General features: G+C 29.5%; 2 protein-coding genes and 1 long non-coding RNA gene across 5 annotated transcripts; 1 reads left to right on the plus strand and 2 right to left on the minus strand.

Annotated features, from left to right (window-relative positions):
* The first annotated feature begins 1964 nt into the window (after window positions 1–1964).
* Window positions 1965–4937, plus strand: LOC149519091 (transmembrane emp24 domain-containing protein p24beta2-like). 3 transcript variants are annotated; one of them, XM_022877335.2, is made up of 5 exons: window positions 1965–2094; window positions 2646–2855; window positions 3490–3676; window positions 3770–3877; window positions 4627–4937. In XM_022877335.2, the coding sequence occupies exons 2-5, from the start codon at window positions 2646–2648 to the stop codon at window positions 4758–4760; spliced, it is 639 nt and encodes a 212-aa protein (XP_022733070.1). In that variant the 5' UTR covers window positions 1965–2094; the 3' UTR covers window positions 4761–4937. The 3 variants fall into 3 exon arrangements, with proteins under 3 accessions (XP_022733070.1, XP_022733071.1, XP_022733072.1); XM_022877336.2 differs by having other exon boundaries at window positions 2075–2203; XM_022877337.2 differs by lacking the exon at window positions 1965–2094 and adding an exon at window positions 2217–2289.
* A 542-nt stretch (window positions 4938–5479) lies between these two features.
* Window positions 5480–8582, minus strand: LOC111287105 (protein NOI4-like). Its single transcript, XM_022877339.2, has 3 exons — window positions 8445–8582; window positions 5975–6157; window positions 5480–5841 (listed from the first exon to the last, which is right to left on the minus strand). The coding sequence occupies exons 1-3, from the start codon at window positions 8448–8450 to the stop codon at window positions 5797–5799; spliced, it is 234 nt and encodes a 77-aa protein (XP_022733074.1). The 5' UTR covers window positions 8451–8582; the 3' UTR covers window positions 5480–5796.
* A 1850-nt stretch (window positions 8583–10432) lies between these two features.
* LOC149519092 (uncharacterized) lies at window positions 10433–16091 on the minus strand. The gene is made up of 3 exons (XR_016341502.1): window positions 14204–16091; window positions 11268–11366; window positions 10433–10782 (listed from the first exon to the last, which is right to left on the minus strand). It is a non-coding gene; the product is annotated as an uncharacterized LOC149519092 (long non-coding RNA).
* Between the last annotated feature and the right edge of the window lie 6060 nt (window positions 16092–22151).

Below are 22151 nucleotides of genomic sequence, written 5' to 3' on the forward strand. Positions count from 1 at the left end.
ATTATTAGCTACAAGACAGGATCACTTGACTTATAACTGCTTCCTGATTGGTTTGTATATAAATTTGAATGGACCTCACAAAAGTACTATGTTTCTATGTAATCTAAAACAGGCAGGGAGCTCTACCTGATTCCTCTTTGTGGCAAATGAACTAGAAAGAAAATTTCAAGTTTCTGGTGAGTTATACTTATGAAGAGAACAATCAATGAGCAAAGAGCGTCTTTCTCAGTTTCTCTCCCTCTCTCACTCTCTTATCTTTCAGACAATTGATTCATTTGAACTAAGTCAATGCATGAAAATTGCAGACTGGTCTGAATTATGGGCGTCAGTCCAGCCGAAGATGACATAACAGGATTATCAATTCAATGCCAAGGGGGGAAATCAGTCGACTTCGCCAACAGCTGCATGACCTGTTAGTAGAGTGCTGAATTTTTAGTTTTAGTGACTAGATTTCAAATCCTGCAGCCTCGAATACCAAAAAAATGGAAATCAGTAAGAATCTAGCGCTCTACCAACGGTCTACTTCTTTACCTTAGACACTAGTGTAGCACAAAAGATGGAGTGAAGGTAAGTTTCAGATTTTTCTTTCTAATGACAGTCCTGTAAGTTTGGTTCGCACATGGAAAGATAAGTTTGGGCCTCCAAATTGGATATTGCTGCTACTGCATCTGGGCTCCAATCTGCTTGTCTACATTTCCATGTTTCCACAGGTGATTTTTCCTTTATGGTTTGTTCTACATTGACCATATTTTCAACTATATTTTCTACTCATACACAAGCAAGCTGAACCTGTTTTCTGTGAATCCAGTGGTTAAGTCCCTGGTTTGTACCATATGCAAATGTCATAGCTTCCAAGAACACTTACAGTCTGATCAAGTTTCTATGGTTTGGAGGCTCAATGATCAATCCCTGTCTGCTGTAATCGCCAAAGAACGTGGCTGTGCTGAACCTGTTTTCTGTGAATCCAGTGGTCAAGGCCCATTGTTTATACCATAGCTTCCAAATACACTTCCAGTCTGATCGAGTTTTTTTGGTCTGGAGGCATAGTGGAGTAACCAAAGAAAGTGGCTGCACAAAAGAACAAGTTCCTATCCCTTTTGGCTTCATTGATACCCGTTTTAAATTACTAGGATTTTCTGATTCTGAATTTGTGATCACAGCTAAGATAGCAGACCTGAATGTTCCGAAATGTTATGAAAGGGAGATGATAGAGTTTGGAGCCTCCTCTTCTTCTCCGATATTCACTGTCAACTACTGCATTTACTTTGCCTGTTTGAAATTAAATCTGATAATTTGTATATTCATATTTTGATTCGTATTAAATACGTATAAAATATAAAAATTATTATGTCACAATTTGTTTCAATAAGTCAACTACAAAACATATTTTTTTAGATTTTTACAAAATTTTCACCTTCATTTTTTTTTTTATATTTTATCGTTGTATCTTATTTAGAATCAGTTGGTCTACTTGAAGTGGTGCAGAACATGACCTTAAATAATGATCCAATAAGCCAATACAAGGCATGGCCCTGCAATATCTTTTGTGTAGGCTTTTGGTTCTAATCAATTTGCCATTGTGCCAATCCCTTTTCTTAAGGAAGGATAATAAGGGTAAGATTCCAAGCTCTATAGCTGTTAAATCAGTTGTGCAAGCTCTTTCTGCTGTTACCTATTCCACATTTCAACATTAAATCCAAGATATTTGTGAAAATTTTAATTATTATAGTGAAAATTTTAAATTTAATAAGCGAGATGAAGAAAATGTTTCATGTCATATTTTTTAATTATTTTTTATTTTTTAAAAATTCCACTAAAGATAATTTCTAATTTTCTTTTTTGTTTTCGATAATTAATAGTAAATACAAATTTCTAAATCGAACTAAAGGGAAGAAAAAAGGCAATAGGGCCACGTAGGACAAAAAAAAGCTGTTACCTTGTACATGAGATACAGGTGATTATAACCCTGTTGGGACAACCTCATCCGACTTGAAGTACCCAATTCTTGAAACTCTTTCTCTGTTAGTGTTCCTGTTCCTCCAGAGATCTAATCTTCACATTCTTGTCAACTCTCCAAAAACAAAACCCAAAAAGGTAAATTTTATTATTTTTAAATAAAAATTTAAAAAGTTTTGCTTTGACTTTAATGGTTTTGATCTTGTTTTGAATTATTTCCATTTATTTTCTCCCTTTTCATTCAATTGTAAGTCTGATTCACTTTGTTTATATACTTTTTTTTTTTTTTTCAATATTGTGGGGTTTGCTTGGAAAATTTTCTGGTAGAAAAGGGTATTTTTCTTTTTAATGTTTTTGGTGGAAAATTTTTTTCTTGGTTTTCATCAATTATGATCATGAAATTTGAAGAAAAAAACAAAAGAATTGATGGGAAAATTGTCTGGGTTTTCAATTTCATGACTTGTTTAGGGAAAATATTGAAGAACAGCCTGTTATTATTTATGATTTATTATCATCTTATGAACTCTTTATTTTTTTTTTCTTGAGGTTTTCATTTAGTATTATTCTGCTAATATTTGATATTACATAGTTTGATATTTATGCAATCAAATCAATGCAATGTATTTTCATTGTTTATTATGATGTTTCATAGGTAGGATAAATTGACTGTTTGACTTTGTAATTTGCAGATGAAAATTGGATCACTTGAATTTGTTGCTGTCATATTGCTAGCATTCTTGTGTAGTCCAAATGCAGTGTTTGGGATTAGATTCGTGATCGATAGAGAAGAATGCTTCTCTCATAATGTTAAGTATGATGGGGATACGGTTCATGTGTCATTTGTTGTCATTAAGGCCGATTCGACTTGGCATTCTAGTCATGAGGGTGTTGATCTTGTGGTAAGCTTCCTAATTGTTTCTTACAGCGAATTTGATCGTGTCATTGCCTGTCATGTACTTATGTTTCAATTGCTAACATGTCGTTCGGTTATTGCACTATAGAGATTTCGGACTTAGGGTATTGTTTAGAGTGCAAACTGCAGGTGACTAGTGTTTGGGAATGGGTGATTTTGTGAATCTAAATCAGATCTGTCGTCTTTTACTCCTAGTGATTATAAGGCTTGTGAACATCCACGAATCCATACCTCCATACCCTCCTCTGGACATCCACGAATCCATTTACTTTCTAGTCCAACAATGTTCTCGTGTGTTGGGGTTTATTGATATATTTTTCAAGTTGTTAGCCTGGACTAGAAATGGAAACAGATTCCAAATTTCCGAATTTCCGACTTTGTGAAACCCACTGGCTGTGAAGGCAATTAGGAGTTGTTGCTTTTCTTTCTCCAAACTTCTGTGGTGCTCTAGGTGTTAATTTTTTGTTTCAATCCGAATAATTTGGATGATGAAAATGGTGTCATATAAATTTATACTTGCAATGTTTTTAAGTCAAATAATGTGACCGAAACTTGCAAAATTGTTGGGGAACTCAAAGTCACAAAGTCTTACTGAGCTAGCTACTTTTTGCAATTGTCAGGTGAAAGGACCTTCTGGCGATCAGATTCAAGATTATCGTGACAAGATAAGTGAGAAATTTGAGTTTGTTGCTCGTCAAAAAGGAGTCCATCGTTTCTGCTTCAGTAACAAATCACCTTATTTTGAAACAGTTGATTTTGATGTTCATGAAAGTCATTTTACATACTATGATCAGCATGCAAAAGACGGTTAGATGTGTTTTATTTTCTTTAATCTTTCTTTTCCTCCCTTCTAAACCTTTAATAAAGTGTGCCAACTGTTGTTCTCATGCTTATCTGCAGAGCATTTCAACCCTCTGTTAGAACAAATATCTAAGTTAGAGGAAGCTCTTTATAACATTCAGTTCGAACAGCACTGGTTAGAGGCACAGACAGAACGTCAGGCAATAGGTATGTTTACCTTAACATTTATTTTATTTTTAATTAAAACAGTTCCGGCTGATGTTCTATCATTGATCTGCTCCTATCACCCTCGAACTAATCGGTACCAGAAACCTTTACCTTAAAGCAATTTGCGACAGTTGCGATATTCTATTGTGAATTACAATAAAGCATCCTTTGAAGTCTTAAAACTTATATTGAGTAGGTTGCTATGCTATGTTTATTAGAGCTTTTAGGTTGTGTACTAGGAAAAAATTTTCTCAATATTTTGCTCGATCAGCAACTGGGTTGTTTGTTTCATTGTATGCAAATACACATGGTTTTACCAACGGATGATTGGCTCAAGTGACAAAGAGGGTGTGCTTCCATCTTTGTTGCCTGGGTTCAAATCTGCTGGGAGGCTGTGGGAAGGTAATTTCTCATGAATTTGCTGGGTCCAACATAGATAAACCTGCTTAGACTGGTCTGGAGAGGGGATGTACGGGACAAAGTCCACGAACCCCTTGTCGCTTAATAAAAATAATATACATGGTTTTTTATTGCAGAACTAATCTAAGCTTGCTAAACTCAATGAGGATGAAAAAGAATAAGGTGTAATTAAGTTGTCTTTTTGAGATGTTGGAGCTAATTTCTATATTACATAAAAGGAAAAAAAGAACTGTAATGTGAGCATTGCATAAACTGCTTTTTCTCTCTCATGAATCCTTTGCAGTAGATTACTTTTTCCTTTGACGATTCTCTCTTGACCGGAAATGCAGTAAATGAAGCTATGAGCAAAAGAGCAGTTCACAAGGCCTTTTACGAATCCGCAGCACTGATTGGAGCCAGTGTTTTGCAAGTTTACCTACTCCGACGCCTTTTTGAACGGAAGCTTGGGATGTCCCGGGTTTAGTTTTAGCACTGCGATACATTACTTTATTAGCTATAGGATCATGGAGAGTATTGTCATCTCAGGCACTTGCTATACATGTACAAAATCCCCAAATTCAGTGAGTTTATTGTTATGAGTGAGCCTTTAGATTTGCCATGGTTGAGATTTAGATCAATAATGCATGATTGGTTTAAGTTATTTCTGCTTAAATTGTTTGTGGTTTCATAGATGAGTGATGTTCATCAGCCTTAATCTGCAAACAAACTTTTTGGCTGGAATTGTTATTATGCAAAGGCACATTTTCAACACAATTTTAGGGAGCATTCAATGGTGGGATTTTCATACGCTCTGCACCCCTGCATGTTATTTACTGCCACTGAAATTAAATTTAACAATTTATGTATTCATATTTTTGTGTTTAACGCATGTAAAACGTAAAAATTGTGATACAACAATTCCTGTTAACAAATCAAATTCAATATATATTTTTATTTTGTTAAACTCATATAATTTTTATTAAAATTTTAAATTATGTTATTTTCGTGTTTTTTATTCTTTTCGTATCGTGTTTTCAAGTCGGTTTTAAATTTATCGGATTTACTTAAAATATTTTTAAGGATTGCATCCCGAGATGCAAAATAGAGTTTCACTGTACTTTCCTATGACAAAAATTAAAAAAAAAAAAGTGAAAATGAAATTAATAGAAGGGAAGATAAGAGAAAAATAAAAAAAAAAGAACCTTTTGACAAACAAGCCAATAACTCTTATAACATGAGGAAAGAATGTCCACAAATGCTCTACACAGCTTATGACACAGAGAAGGCAAAATCCAAAGTAAATAACTCAGGCTTCTAATAGTAACCCACCAATCAGTATATATATAGATACAGTAAGTGTTTGTCTTCTTTGCTCTTTTCTCCCACCAGAATTAAATTTTACACCACAAAAAAAATTCCAGAGGGGCTTATCACAGCCCTATAGATTCTATCTTGTTTATGAATATATCATGATGGGGCTTGAACATACTTGTGGAAGCTCCTACATAGGCAGGAATTTGTCAAGATTCCGCAGGCGGGGCTTGAATGCAGCAAAGCCATTTTTTCTGAAAAACAGCAACATATCAGGAGAGAAATCTAGAAAAAGCTACAGTTTAAAACAATCATAAGAAGATGGAAATGGTGCCACATTCAAGCAACCTGCTATTTTACCCACAGTCAAGAATAGAGATTACTTACAGGCTGGGGTTTTCCAGGATCCGTTCTAGGCTTAACATCAGGATCAGCCTTTGCCGGTGACTCAGGTTTGCCACCTGTTTTCTTCTCGTCCCTTGCCTTGTTAAAGATTGCAGTAAATCCCTCAGCTGATGCGGGATCGTTGACATCCCATTCACCAAATTTTGGCAATGGCTGACCCTTGTCCTGTTGAGCAAAAATAAAAGTAAAATGCTTCCATTAAGGTCATCGTAGCCAAAGTAGGAAGATAGAGTATACATCAAGGTAACAAAATCAAAGATTCACCAAGTAGCTAATAGCTACAATGTATTCAATTGCACATGTAACAAGCCAATCAATTATTGCACACACAGATAAATTCCAAGCACAGAATTAATTGTCTGCGCTCAATAAGCAAGGAAAGTCTAACAACAAAACAGTTACTCTAACAAATTGTTTGCCTTGACGATTCTAAACTCTAAAAACAAGGTAAAATGAAAAAAAAGGATAGGATAAACCATCAAGGTACTTATTACCATAACTGTGTAAAACAGATATTTTTTGCTTTCTAGGTATAGACTTCTAAGTTTCTTTAAACTGAAACACAACAGTAGGTCTATTCTATTCTGAACTAGCAACCAGTTAATTAGCTAACTATGAATAGAATGCGACACTTATTCAATTGAACATAATATCACTGAGAAAATCCAACCTCTAAATGCCAGTGAAGCTCCTAAATGACAGCTGCTAGATACTATAAGCCTCTTAGTTAACTTCAGCTTCAACTTAAAACAAAGTAAATTCCATTTAACAACTGCAAATTAATTAGCACGTTTTGCAATATTGAGGGCAAACAAATCTGAATTCAGCTGAGCTCAGATTAATCACATTACTGGTTCTTACTGCAGTCGGGTAAAGGGGCATGTTGCAATTTGAAGTATTACTAATTCGTGGGCCTAAATAGACAGTGCAGTTTAAATTAACCAAACACTGGTTATTGATCACTTACAGAAAGCAATCCAAAAAATCCTTGTCTAAGACCACAGAAATTGACCATGATCACTATTTTTTCAAATAGGAAATGTACATGAAAAACAATCATAAATGGTTCATGAAATAACTGTTCTAAACAACTGTATAATCACTAACTTGTGACAATTTTTATTCAAGGGAGACGTTAGGTGGGTAGAGCAATCATAGAAAGCCATACCTAGATAGCAGCAATACATCAATTACACAGTTAAAGTAGAGCCCTTCAAAATGAGCAATAATTGAGTACAAATCACAATGATCATTAAAGGAGATAAAAATGACCACATAAAAGCATATGACTTTAATATAAAAACACAACCAGCTAATTTGAAATGATCACATTGTCAGAAAGACACAGCGAAACAGCTTAACTTATCTTGAAATAAAAAGTAATCTGCAAAAAAGTTGAACTTGAATTGACGTAACAATCAAAATAATATCAAGTCATTGAAATACAAGTATAAATTAGTCACATCTTTCAAACTAAACATTGCCATAGATTTTAAAAAGAACTCTAATTACTTATTGCTGGTCACTTGAATATGAATATAAAAGATTCATCTACTTCCCCTTACTGGATGCCACCTCTTAAAAGTAGTTGTAGAAGCAACCGAGCTAAGCAGTTTATGATTTGTCTACTTCAGAATATGAACAAATTTATAGAATTATGACATCGACGATCAAGATTCCATTCGCAGATTAGAATATCAAATACTACACAAGTAACAATACATGCCCTCTAAACACTCCCAACAAAAGCTAATTTTCATCACAGAGCAAACTTCAATATCTTGACTGTTGACATGTTCTCAAAAGAACTTTATGGCAATCCTACCTTCTCACTCCTTACTTGCTGGATTCAATAATTAATCAGAAACTACATTTTCAACACAAAATTAATGGCACATTAATTGAACCTTCATGATTCCTACTAAGACCAAGATTCTAAAAACATGTTCAAACAACTTATCCATTTGCTAATGCATCTCATATTTTCAATATAAATTTAACATTCAAAGTTCTAATTGAGTAAAATCAACTTCAAGAAAAAAAAAAGCAAAATTTCCAACCATAAATCATGTTATTTTACAAGTAAATTGCTCAAATGGTACACAATTCATCAGTTAAACAAAACAAAAAGCTCAAAACCAGCTTCCAGAAAAAATCATTAGAAAAAAGCAACAAACGATAAAAAAAGGGTAAAATTTTAATCATAAAAAACAAAACTTGCCCAAAATTTAAACAAAAACATCCTTTGATCAGCAATAAAAAGGAGCTTGATTCTAATTTTAAAACAAAGAAAATACAATAAAACCCAGAATACAAAACCCAAAAAGATATGAATCAAAACAACCCAAAGCTCAAATCCATTAAAAAAAAAACAAATAAGAAATCAAAATTAAACCTTTATTTAACAAATTTAAACGGAAATGAAAGGGAAAAACCCAAAAAGATTACATACCGACATGAATTCTTAACAGAAAAACTTTTCTTGTAGGAAAGAGAGACACGGAGGAATTTAGAGAGAAAATGAGAGATTTTAGAGAGAGAAAGAAAGAAGTGAAATTTTTTTAGATGAAAAAATGTGAACAGAAGAAGGAGAAGCAGTTTTGAAGTCAGGATAAACGGCGTTAGTTTTGACGGTTAGCGGAGAGGGAATGGTGAGAGAACGAAATGGGGGAAAACAGTGCCGTTAATATACCGTAATTAATGACGTGGAAGATCCACGGATAACGGGAACGGCAAGATGAGCTGGCAAACGGCGTGGTGACAGATGCTCCCAGATTATAAATAAATCTAGTGTTTGCCTTACGGTGTGAAATATAAATAATTTATATATTTGTTTAATATTTTATATAAAAATTAAGTATTATAATTTATGTGTTAATACAAAAATATAAAATATAATTTTTATTATAATTTTTAAATTAATATATAATTTTTGTTAAAATTATAAATTTATGTAACTTTTATTTTTTATATTATTTCTTTATTATATCAACGTGTCATTCTTAAATCATCAATTAATTAAAAATTTAAGAGTTTTGAGAATTAATTAAATTAATTAATTACCTTTTTTTTTAGATAAATGACTACTTTTGATTAAAAAAGGAGTATAAGAACTCAAAACCTTCAAAAATTTTTAAAGACATTTTAGGTTAATGATTTTTATAAGATTAATTTCAATTCTTACATTATGCAAAATAAAAGGATATATATATATGTGAATAAATTAAAACAGATATGTGTTTATGGTGTTATTTTTTTTTTTTTGGAATTAAAGGCATAAGTTGTGAAACTTTTTGTTTTTATATTAATTAATAATTAAATGGACCATTAATTATTATATTTTTTATTTTATTTATTGCATTGAGAAAATTATTGAAAATATATCAATGTTTAGGAAAATGTTAATCAATGTCCCTAGAAATTGGTCAAAGTGATATTTAAGCAAAAAAATTACTTCTAATTAAATTTTGTCTTGTACATATTTTTTTGGGTCGATCCGGATTAGATTATGTACATCGAGATTAATAAATTTATGAAAAATTAATATTTTATGGTCTTTTAATGAATTCAAACTACAACAACAAAAAAAAAAAAAATACTTAATTTATCATATGAACCAAACATATGTTAATAAAAATAATGAATTGTCTCTTATTGGATTTGACAAAAATAATATACTAAATATAAAAATCTTTCTTAAAATAGTATTTTGATTATTTTTAAACTACGATTATAACACCGGTTAATCGAATCTTAATTTTTAAACTAAAAATAGGTAATTTTAATTATTCAATATTAAGAATAAAAAAAAAAGTAGAATCTTAGTTGGATAGTTTATAAAAGAGGAAACCAAACCTTTAGCTTTGGCTATAACTAACAAATAGTGATTTGTGGCATATTTATTTAAAAGAATTTGATAAAGTCATATAAATAATTGCTTAAATGTTGTTTAATTCTTATATAAAACACAATAAGATTCTCTCTTTATTATTATTTTTTCTTCTTTCTTTCCATCTTATATTAAGATATTATTTCCTTCTTCTTGGGATAGTGATGATAAAAATTAAAAAAAAAAAAAAACTATATAAAACCTAAGCAAATGGCAAGAAAAAAGGGCAAGAAGAGACAGCATGATAGATTGTGGCATCCAATCAAACAAGCAGACAAAAAACTTTTCCCGATGACAGACCAAGTTGTTGTGATCTAAGGTTTCTTTTCTTCTATGAACCTTTGTGCTAGTGATTTTTGCACTATTTTCCTGTCTTCCCTCTCTTGTATGTTTTTCTTGAGCTCGTTTATGTTCATGATCATGAATTTCCAGGCTTAAAACCAGTTATGAAAAGGGAGGATCTTCTCATATGCAAGTTTTGGTAATTTTAAACGCAATCCAATAAAATAACACGTAAAAGATAAAAAAAAATCAAGTAATTTTGTATTTGATGTGTTAATTAAATTAAATACAATAATTTTTTTATATTTTATACATATTTAATATAATATAAATATGATATAAATATACAAATTATAAAATCTAATTCGACAATTCCATTTGCAATTTTTTAAAGAAGAGATATATGGCTCAAGATAACTACAAATGTTATAGCAAAAAACATGAAATATTACAAAGCCAATTACAACAGTGAGCATATCCTCGTTCATGTTGCTAGATTTTTGTCTGCCATGCCATGAGCAGTAAGTAACGCATCATTTTGTAACATGGGATATACAAAGAACTGTACCCCCCTAACCCATCTTTATTGGGCTGCTAGCCATAAGGAACCCTTGTTCTCCTGAAAATCATGACATAGCATTATGTTGATGAAGAAAGATTCCAATGGGAAAAAGATTTAGATGAACCAATCAACTTTTCGTATTAACGTATAATGAAGTACCATGATATATAAGAATCCAAATTTTCCGAATCACTCATGTTATAATCTTTTATATCTTAGGTCTTTTTGTTTTAACATTCAGAATGAATGATTCTAAAAATTATGTCGATATTTTTACTTATTATGATTAACTAAGAAAATATTTTTATTTTTCTCCTGCAAAATTTTTAAAATTATCAGTACTTAATTTTCAATTCGTTTTTGATCATCAAAAGAAATGTGAATAACTCATTCTTCTCTTTTGAAACAAGGGGTGCTTTGAGTTAGTTCAATGGTATCAAGTTGATTTCAAGATTGAACGTTCCGAGTTTGATCATCCAAAAAAAGAACTTTTTTTTTAAGTGTTTTAAACTGGGTAAATTTTAAGTATATCTAACTCATGCCTGATCAGCTCTAGCAGGGAGTTTGAAGCAAATGGCTACCAGCTGCCGAGGATTTGTTCCTTGCTTGTTTGACCATGGCCCCCACCCTGTACCCTTTACCTGCCAAAATAATCAAAGCAGCAATGTGATTGTCCAAGGCTGAAGTAAAAAACCAAATTTCCATGGTATAAGATGCAATAAATGCAATAATCTAGTATACAATTATCGGACAAATTACTGAAACATTTATAACATCCATTAAAAAGTGAGGTACAAGTGAAAGGACAATTAAGAGGACTTTAATACCAACTTCCATTAACCTTCAGATAACATCTTTTTCAAGATTTTAATTCCAACATCCAACATGCCTGACTAGCAAAGTCCAAGAATGAGTCAATGTATAGTTAATCTACCAGGCAAAAGGCCACTACTGATGATCATGAGTTAAGAAAGAGCAGAGCAATTCTATGTCTTTTTGCTTACAATATCCCCATACTTGAGGTTCCACTATAGCAGCATGAAAAGCAAGAACATCAAGGTATGGGCCTTTTTGCTCCATCTCTTGATAAAAATAGAAATCGGCCCATGGCTGGCCAGCCTTCAAAAGACTTTCAACTAAACAGGTTTATGTAACCTGATTTGGAAGGCAGCAGCAACTTTTCCCTTTCTACAAAACCCATTGAGAAGGCTAGTATATGTGTAATTATCAAGAAGAATACTAAGCTGATTCCCACATATTCCCTGATTTGCAGGTCTCAGCAAGTATAGTGTTGTAGACAAAATTATCTATAGCAAAGGGAAGTTTTTCATGGTCCTTTTAAGTAGGCTGCCATTGAAAAAACTGGGTTGTTACCTAATTTAACCATCTCATCAAATAAAGAAAATGCTTTCAGCCCATCACCCTAGTTTCCATAGTCACTTATAGCACAATCAAATGTAATGAGATCCTCAGCTTCTCTTACTTTTCCATCTCTTCAAAGAGAAGCAGCCAACATGTTACAAGTACAATGGTCAGCAGCAGCATGGCTACTGCAATTCATAATTCTGTAGATTTTCAACACTCATGTGGTCCATACCATTACTCAATTCGAACTTCATCGAGTTTTAATTTTTAAGCTTAAACTCAACTCCAAATAAAAGTCGAATAACTAAAACTTGTTTTATTACACCCCTACCGTATACAACCAAAACCCATCGCATTTGTGCTCATAATTCTCTCAAAAAACTTCTTGCTAAGTCAAATTTGGCATGCTTGTATAACCCATTTAAAAGCTCTCCATAACTGACTTCATTAGGTCGTAATCCAACTTTTTCCATAAGATCATCATGATTAGTCTTAAAGGCTTCTTCAAAGTTACCCTCTCATCATTGGAAGATATCCTTTTCTTTCTCATCTTTTCTAACAATAAAGTTTCAGCACTTATGTCATTTTCTACACAAATCATCAACAAGCATATTATATGCACATGCATCTGCTTCAAATACCCTTGGATCCCATAAGATCAATCAGCAAAAAGGCTAATTCATATCTCCCCTATTTGCAAAACCAATTAAGCAAGTAACTATAGTTGGAACATAATCTCAACAAATAACCAGCTTTAATTTCTTGAGCCTCCTTTTAGCAATACCTTGAAAAATGACCAAACCAACCCAACTCTCCTATGCTTCACCATTGAACCTAACATCATATTACAAGTATACAATTTCATCTTCCAATCATATCAAGATGAATTTTGAAGAAAGTAAGGAAGGCAACTCTAGGAATTCGGATTGTGGTAGGGCCGCGGTCATAAGAGACGGCTGGTTGCCTTGTGGAATTTTGAACTAGTCTCCTCTAAGAACTGGAAATGCAGCCTTTTCACAAGACACTCTTCAGCATGGCTGTGATTTTGTTCAGATTATCATTCTAGAAAAAGTTACATAAATTAACATATACTTTATGTCTTATCATGATTTAAGTAGGTATGATAACAGTTCCAATCAACTCGAATTCTATTTGATTTTTTTAGATAAATATAGTATTATGAATTTTTAAAATCTAATATTAATTTGAACCAACATTGTTTTGGACTTAATTCAAACCAAATTCTATCAATTAAATTTGGTTCATCGATTTTTAAATTTTTATTTTTTATATATTATTTTAATAAAAATTTTCATGTATTTAAATAGATTTATATATAAAATAATTATATTTATTTTATAAAAATTTAAAACATATAAAAATAAATAAAAATATATAATTTAGTTCAATTTTTTTTTATTTTTTACATCTCAATTTGAAATTTGATCTAAATTTAATATATACATTTAATATCCGAACTTGATTCAAACTAAATAAAATAAAAACTGATTCGAACCGAATCAAACATTATAAATTTAAATTAATTTTTAACTTTTTTCTCACCTTTAAAATTTAGTCTCAAATGCATTTTCAGCCTCAAGTAAACGCCAAATTTTTTATAGTTTAATTAGAAAAACATGTAGCAATAGTTTAATTAACAAATAAAAATACCATTATTTTAAGAACAAGGTCTCTAGCCTCTAGCTAGGCTACATGTCCCACCAGTAAAAATGCCTTCTTCTTTTCATATTTTATTTCATCAGGGTAGATGACACGAAGTTCAGCACATGAACTATCACATGCAATTCACACGTATCTATAATCATTTGACAAAAAACAACGACAAAAAAATGAAATGAAAACTTTAGTTCTACCAATCGTAGTGGTTTATTAATAAAATATTAGATAATTTTACTAATCAAGAGTTTCAAAACTGTCAATTTCAAATAATTAAAAAAAAAAGTTTTGAAACCTTCATCACCATTTTATTTCTTAAAAAAATTATATATAATTTCAAAGCAAAATAAAAAATAACTCAATACTTAATTCAATTAAGTTATACAATAATTTTAAAAACTAACGTCTAATAAATCTAAAATTTAAATTTTAATACCTGTACTAGCAAATATTTGGTCTGTTTAAGCGCTTTCTTCATATAGAACTTCTCGATCCCATTTTCCTTCTCTGTAATTTGAAGCTATAATTATGGTGGTGATCCAATGCTGACATGATCAGCTTCCTCCAATTTCTTTATTCAAAAGAACAACAAGAACAGGGTTAAAAAAAAAAAAGAAAAATCTCAGCCAACGAATCAAAAGCCAAAAAACCAGGTTTCTTCTGACTTCAACCTGCTGGTTAACGCGGTTTTATATGGTAGTTTAGATTCCATAAATGAACCGTGTCCGATGATTTTAGCTTCTACCCGTTCCTTCTACGTTCCTTAACCGTGTAAAATCCGTGTGCAACACTGTTTTCCTCTCTCTTTTTAAAGCCATAATACCCTGAAAGCAAACCAGACCAGAAGCAGTACTGATGCACTAGCTGTTCCTGGACCAAGTGGGAGTGCATGGTTCTGCACCCTGAAGAAGAAGAAGAAAAGATGATGGAAGAAACTAAATGAGTGAGGAATGAAGAAAAGAAAAGCATCAGAGAAATGCAAGGCAAGTTAGAGAAAACTTTGAAGACAATGAATATGAATCTGAACAGTTCCAGCAAATTTTTACCATGATGTAACATGTTAGATATTTGGTGGAATTGTTCATGTTCATAATCATTGGCTTCAAATTTTTCTCTAACTTGTCTTTGCCCTTCTCTGATGCGTTCTTTTCTTCATTTTTTTTTCTTATCATCTCCATCACCAGTCTTCTTCTTCTTCATAATTTGGGTGCAAAATTATGTGGTTCATTGTGGTTATTGGAGCAAAAGTTGAATTTCTTCTGGTCTAGTCTCCCCTTTAACGCTCCAATCTTCATCAAAATATTATCCTGATGCGTTTTGATATTTTTTAATCTCTTGGGGCAACGCTTCATCTATCTTTTCGATAAAAGGAAAAGTTTTTAGGATTCTTTATCAAAAGTGGAGGCTTTATTCTTTAACTATTTCTTCGTAGCTTCTATCCGAGCTTTCAAATATCTGTTCGACGGTAGTTCCTTTTTTCGACTTTTAGGTGGCTTGTGTTGAGGTATTTGTAAGGTAGTGGATCATTGGTGTTTCATTTCGTCTTATGCCAACAAGGCTGCAATGTCTTCATAGGTTAGAAGCTTTTGTATAGGTGGGTTTTTTAGAGTTGTTGGATCTGATGCTTTTGAAGTTTGTAGTGGAGTCATGTATCATTTCTTGGAGGTATTAGAACTGTCGGATGTAAGTGCTTCGAACTGTTCCATAGTTAGGACTGTTGTTGCAGGTCGGTCTGGATTCGATTGACAGATTTAGTGTACGACATGCAAATCATCAAGGAAACCAAGAAGGAGACAAAAGCCTCAGACTTATAGTTGAAGTGTTCCATATTCTAAACTCCAAAGAAAGCTGCTCCAGGAAGCTAGAGTCAAAATTTTGAAAGAAATTTCTGTTTTCAGGAAAGAACTTGAGAGATGCCTTTAAGGACAATAGATTAGGAAGATGAATTGTGCTGCAGATTTTAATTGAGTTGTTAAGACAAAGTCTAACAATGCATCCTTAAGACTTTGCTGATGAGATGAGAGATTTGTTTTCTAGAGAAGGTTCAAAGCAGTAATTATGTGAGAGAAAAACTATCTTTTTCTTAATAAAATTTGTTCATTTATTCAGCTTCAATGCCTCTTGATGCAGCTTTGATCTCTTCCTGATTAACTGCTTATCAGAAAACATTTTATTTTTCCTATATATTATAGCTATTATGTTATAATTCCTATCAAATATTTTTCATTTTTCTTTTCTCAACAAGTACTTCTCTATTTAAAGTCTAATTAATAAAATTAAAAGTTGAACAATCTATGGCATTATTAAATTCTAATAAACTACAAGTTTACTATATATTTCAGTAAGAAGTCAAGAGGACTTCGATTTTTTTTTAATGGAAAAGGCTTAATGCTTTAATTATAAAAAGAGAAGGTTTTGTACGCACCAAAAATTATCTAGAAGATCGTTGATGATTGCTCTTCTTCACTCTTGCGGGCCCCATAGAAGAGATAGCATCTAGTGATGGTAACGGGACAAGTGTGAAAGAGTTTTTATTCATCCCAATTCTAATTTGATTTCATAAAGTATATATCTTATAAAATATATATTTGATTTTGATTCGATTTAATATTAAAATATTATTTTTATCTGATTCGATTTAAATTGTATATATAAAAATTGTAATTATTTAATTTGATCTAAAATTAATTTAATAATTTAAATTTAATATAATATTTATAAAATATTATTTTTAATATAAATTATATTTTAATTATACATAAATATGATATTTTTATTAAATTAATGTATTAAATAATAATTTTATTAATATGATACATATATATAAATAAAATATTAAATAAATAATAAAATATATTATATATATGTATATATATACTGAATTGGATCAAGATAGATTCATCTAAAACTCAATTTCAACTTAATCTTTATTTTTTTTAATTCGATTTGACTTGAAACCTAAATTAAAATAAAAAAATAAGACCTATCGGATGGAGTCAAAATCCAACAGGAAAACAAAAGGAGGTCATATTAATGCCATGAATTGATGCTTCTTGTTCATATGTAGTGTTTGTTTTCAACAACTAACATCTCAAAAAAGCTGTCGTTATTATAATAAACTAATTGTTTGAATTAGTCAAGCTCATGCAACGATATGGAATAGGGATGAGGAAAGGTGGAGGAAGAAAGAAGAAAAAATAGGAAAACAAAGAAATAGAATTTAAGAGGAAGGAAAGTCCATTAATCATTTAATTTAATAGCCACCTACCCATTGACCCCAGCCAAGCAAAGTACCTAAGTACATACTATGTATTTTCTCATAAAGTTTAAGGAAAGCAACTTCGAGAATAATATTTTAATTTTTTTTTATATAAAATGGTTAAATTTTGAAAATAAAAATAAAGTGTAGGAATTTGAATCCAAAATGCACGAATTGAGTTTCAAGTCTAGATTGTTATTAGATGTGTTTATGAATCGGATTGAGTTGGATTCAGATTAGACTCATACTTAATATTAATAATTTATATATTTGTTTAGATTCGGTTCAATCCAAAATTTTATATCTCAAAATTTTTTCAAACTTGTGATTAAAAAACTAAATTTCAAATCCACAAATTAAACTTAATTTATATAATAAAAAATTAAAAAAGTGTGATTAAAGTAAGTTTAATGGGATTATATTTAATTCTCATGTATATAAAAATTAAAAATAAAAATAATATGTAAAAATTAAAAATAAAAATTATATAAAAATACAAATTAAGTTTAACAAAATATATATAATTTTTATTTTTTAATTTATATATGTGAATTAACTTATATATAGTTTACATATATATAAATAAAAAATTTATATATACATGAATTCAAGCTAAGTCGGGCCAAACTGAGTTTTAAATCTTTTGATCAAAATCTTGTCCAAAATTTAAACAGACCTAAAAATTATGCTCGAACCCATTTAATGGGTTTTAAATTTTTATTTAAGCTCTCTTAAAACATGAGCGAGCCTTCGGACTTAGGTTTTATATATGCATTTGTATATTTTAATTTATACATATGCGTTTATATATTTTATACATTTCAATATATATATATATATATATATTGAAATGTATAAAATATATAAACGCATATGTATAAATTTAGACATTTCAATTACTTACATCATTTTTTTACAGTAATAATAGATATTTTAAATTTTTAATAACACTTTTAAACATACTTCTTTTTTAATTTAAATTTTTTTCAAAAATAATAGTTGTTGACAATTTAGAATGTGGTGTATCCCACATTGAATAAAAAGATTTAATTATTGATGAATAAAATTAATTTTTGTATTAATTTTATTCATATTTTAAATAATTATGTTTGGATAGAAATAATTATCATATGACAAATGATCATAACTATTTGAATATAGATAGATTATTATTCATAAAGATCATAATTATACAGAACGTCATAACCATCTGAATTAAAGTTTATATTTGTATATTCATTATAAATAAATATTTTAGTATAACCATTTTCACTACTTCTAATTAAAGAATTTGAGGTTTTGTTGTATTCTAAAGGCATAATTACCTTTAAGAAAGTGTTTATCACACCTCAAAGCCAAAACTCTTTTCTATTATTTCTCTTATCATATTTACTTTTTCTAACAATTTAAAGGCAATTATGAGAAATTTATATTTCGCATAAGGAAGATACAAGGAAAAAATTCGCATGATTTAAAGATCAATATTAGAGAAAGCTCAAGGTGTCAAAGGATTAATGTTTCTATGAACCAAAATGTTAATTTTCAAAAGATCATGAATAGAGATATGTATTTTATTTTTGACATAATTGCTGGTAAAAAGATTAACTGAATGAGATAAAAATGTTAAAACTTAATTTCATTAATGTGTAAAGTCAAAACACAATATGCAAAATATTGATTACATTGCATAAGTTTATGCATATACTGAAATTGACTTCATAATTGGGTTTAATGAATTATCTTATATCTATTTAAAAAATCAATGCTTATAAAGACTGTGATGAAAAATAACTTGAAAACATAAAAGATAAAGATATGAATTGATCTGCGATCAAAAGAATTATCACATGTTATAAAGAAACAAATTAAATTAGGTTATAATGGAATGGCCGATTGTTTAATTGTTATGTCTTGGTTATAAATAGAACAAGCAAATTGTCTCATGGTTTCTATGAAAACAATTAAAAATAGGTAAAGATATTTGCCATAAAAAATTAGATGTAGTAGAGAATATATGCAGAAAATAAGATTTGGCTACCAAATTAGTTTTATTTTGAAATCATGCACCAAAATTGAGATAATGAGTTGAGTCAAGCTTTTATATGATTTTATCTTTGTTGGTCATTTATAAATTAAAGGTTGATATTTTTTTAAAAAATTTATTCTTAGTTCAAAATTTGACTAGTGTTCAATTTTCATGAAAACCAATTAAAATTAAATTGATATATGTAAATAATTATTATTAAGATATGTTATTTCATGGATTAATTGGTGGATAATAAATTAAACAATTGTTATTATCAGAAAAATGGGCAATGTGACATATATTTTGCTCGCTGGGTGTATTACATTAGAAGTGATTTTACAAAATAAAATTTTACTGTGAACAATCACAAAGTGAAAACATAAATAGCTGTCAAAGAGTTAATCAATGATTATACAAAAGCATTGTTACTTTTTGCATATGAAAATATTTTTGCTTCTTGTACCCGAAAAAATGGCCTTTTTGTAGGTTGTTAAAATGAAAAATGCATAAGTTTCCAAGGTTTTCAATAGTTTAATGACAATGGCAAAGATGTGGTTGGTTATACACCATATTAACATATGGGCTTAGATAATAATATTGGTTTGTGAACGTCGTAAAACTTGAAGTTAGCCAATCAATGATTTAACCAATGCAAATTCATCATAAGTTTTTTACATGAAATATGAGTAAAACTCATATTATAATTATTGTTCATGCTATTTTATGAAACTAATTCTTTGGATTCATGTTTTGTGACTTGCATTTATATGGTGATCTAGATATATATGAACATATTGATCACAAAATGATTGTGAAAATATTTGAAATTGGAGTTAAATATACTATAGACTCTCATTGTACATAGGTATATTGGTAATATGAGTAAAGTTTGAATTTATTATATATCCAAAAATATTATTACTAATTAAAAGTGGTAAAAAACAGAGATATAGGCTGCAAAATGATAGAGAAATAAAGTTCTTATAAAATTTTAAAATCAAGTTTAGAGGTTTCAATAGTCATGAACTTGGAATTGGCTATTGGCTAATTAATATATGCATTGGAAATTGATGATAACATTTGAGATAGTTGGTTTTTACTAAAAGCTATCACTATAAATGAGATAACTTTAATAGCCAAATCTACTTGATTTGTAGGTATAATGTGAATTACTATGGTTGGCTTAGAATAGCCATAAGCCAAAATTAATGCCACAATCTTCATGTTGTGGTAATTTTTTTATGTATATAATTTAATTCATGGATTGTACAAATGATTTATCATTTATGATTTTATTAAAAGTTTTGAAATATATAAAAATTTTAAAGTTTATTTGCTTTGGAAGCCATAAGTGATTCATTGATCTTGTGAATATGAAAACTTTTATAATAGCAAAAAGAATGCTATTTGATCCATTTAGGTGATGGAAATGATTTTGTACATGGTAAAAAAAAATTATTAATAGTGCCCATGATGAAATAGATTCATATAAGTATTTATGAATTGGCATAAAAAATCTTAAAAGGAGACTATAGAAGCATAATTATATTTGAAATTTGTTTATTGATGTAAACTTTTATATTGAGTTAAAGTATAAAAGTTTTGGAACTTTTATGAAAATGAAATATTAAGATATAGAATATTTACTAGTTTTCTTTCGCTAAAGGTAGATTTAGAGGCTTTTTACTTTAAAAAAAAAAAACCACCAAATAGTGAAAAGATAAATGAAATGACAACTTGATTAAGTATATATGATATATTGATAATTGAATGAGACATTCTTTAATAAAAGAATGCATACTTGCACATGATGGGGGTGATAAGAATTAAAAAAAAATAAAAATTACCATCATAATGTTGTAAGATTTTCGTATACTTTTATGAGCAAATTATACAAGCTAATAAGTTTAGACATTTACTAAAGTAAAATCATAAAAAGGTCCTTAAAAATCTTAAAAAGACTAAAATGGTTTGGTTTATTTATTGAGTTTATCCAATTATATTATAAATATAATTGTATTAAAGATATATAAAAGTATGAAAATAGAATGTTTGAAATTTATGAGTATAGAGTTATGGCCATAACCAAAACCAATTATTTCTTAAAATAATAAGAATAGGGCAATAATGTCTACAACATATAAATGATATGCAAAATGAAAAGTTTAGACATATTAGCCTATTTAAAGATTAAATCTTAAGTGGAGGTAATTATCATAAAAGAAAATTGAGTTCCAAGATATTTGGTTAGTAGTACTATAAGTAGAATAGATTTAAACCTTTACTATTAGACACCAATAATGGGAACCCAACTTTGAATTAGTAACCTCTAATTAGAAAATTTAATTAGTAAAAACAAGTTATTGTTTTGTGTCTATTAAGCACTAGTTAAATTCATTCAAATTTTAAAAACTACTGTGATTCATTGCACGGGGATGATGAGTTTTTATACTCTTAATGGAGTTTTAAATGTCTAAAACAATGGAGACATAATGAAAACTCTACTTATATAAACATAGAAGTGGTGCCATCTCAATAAGAAAAATCAAAGTTTTTCTAGTAAATGTTTATGAACAAGATAAATACGTTGCCATAATAGTGCAAAAAGTGGTTATAAACCCCTGATAAAAGAATAAATAAGTATTATGTGTGTTATATCTTCAATTCTAACACTAAAAGTTAAGGTTTAATTTGCGGCCACCATAAATTTCATTAGAATTCTAAGATATATATACGCTAATTGAAGGTTTAAATCGAGAGATACTTTCTTGTATTCATAATATTTATTTGTATAAAAAGTTAAAAAATTAAACACCAACATTCCAAACTAGTGGGGGATTATTGGTAATTTAGAATGTGGTGTATCTCACATTAGATAAAAAGATTTAATTATTGATGAATAAAATTAATTTTTGTATTAATTTTATTTATATTTTAAATAATTATGTTTGAATAGAAACAATTATCATATGACAAATGACCATAATTATTTGAATATAAATAGATTATTATTTATAAAGATCATGATTATACAAAAGTTTATAATCATTTGAATAGAAGTTTATATATGTTCATTTATTATAAATAAAATTTTCAGTA

The sequence above is a fragment of the Durio zibethinus genome, chromosome 4 (genome assembly GCF_047325235.1).
Source record: "Durio zibethinus cultivar Kanyao isolate XHJ-2024 chromosome 4, ASM4732523v1, whole genome shotgun sequence".
Classification (NCBI taxonomy): domain Eukaryota; kingdom Viridiplantae; phylum Streptophyta; class Magnoliopsida; order Malvales; family Malvaceae; genus Durio; species Durio zibethinus.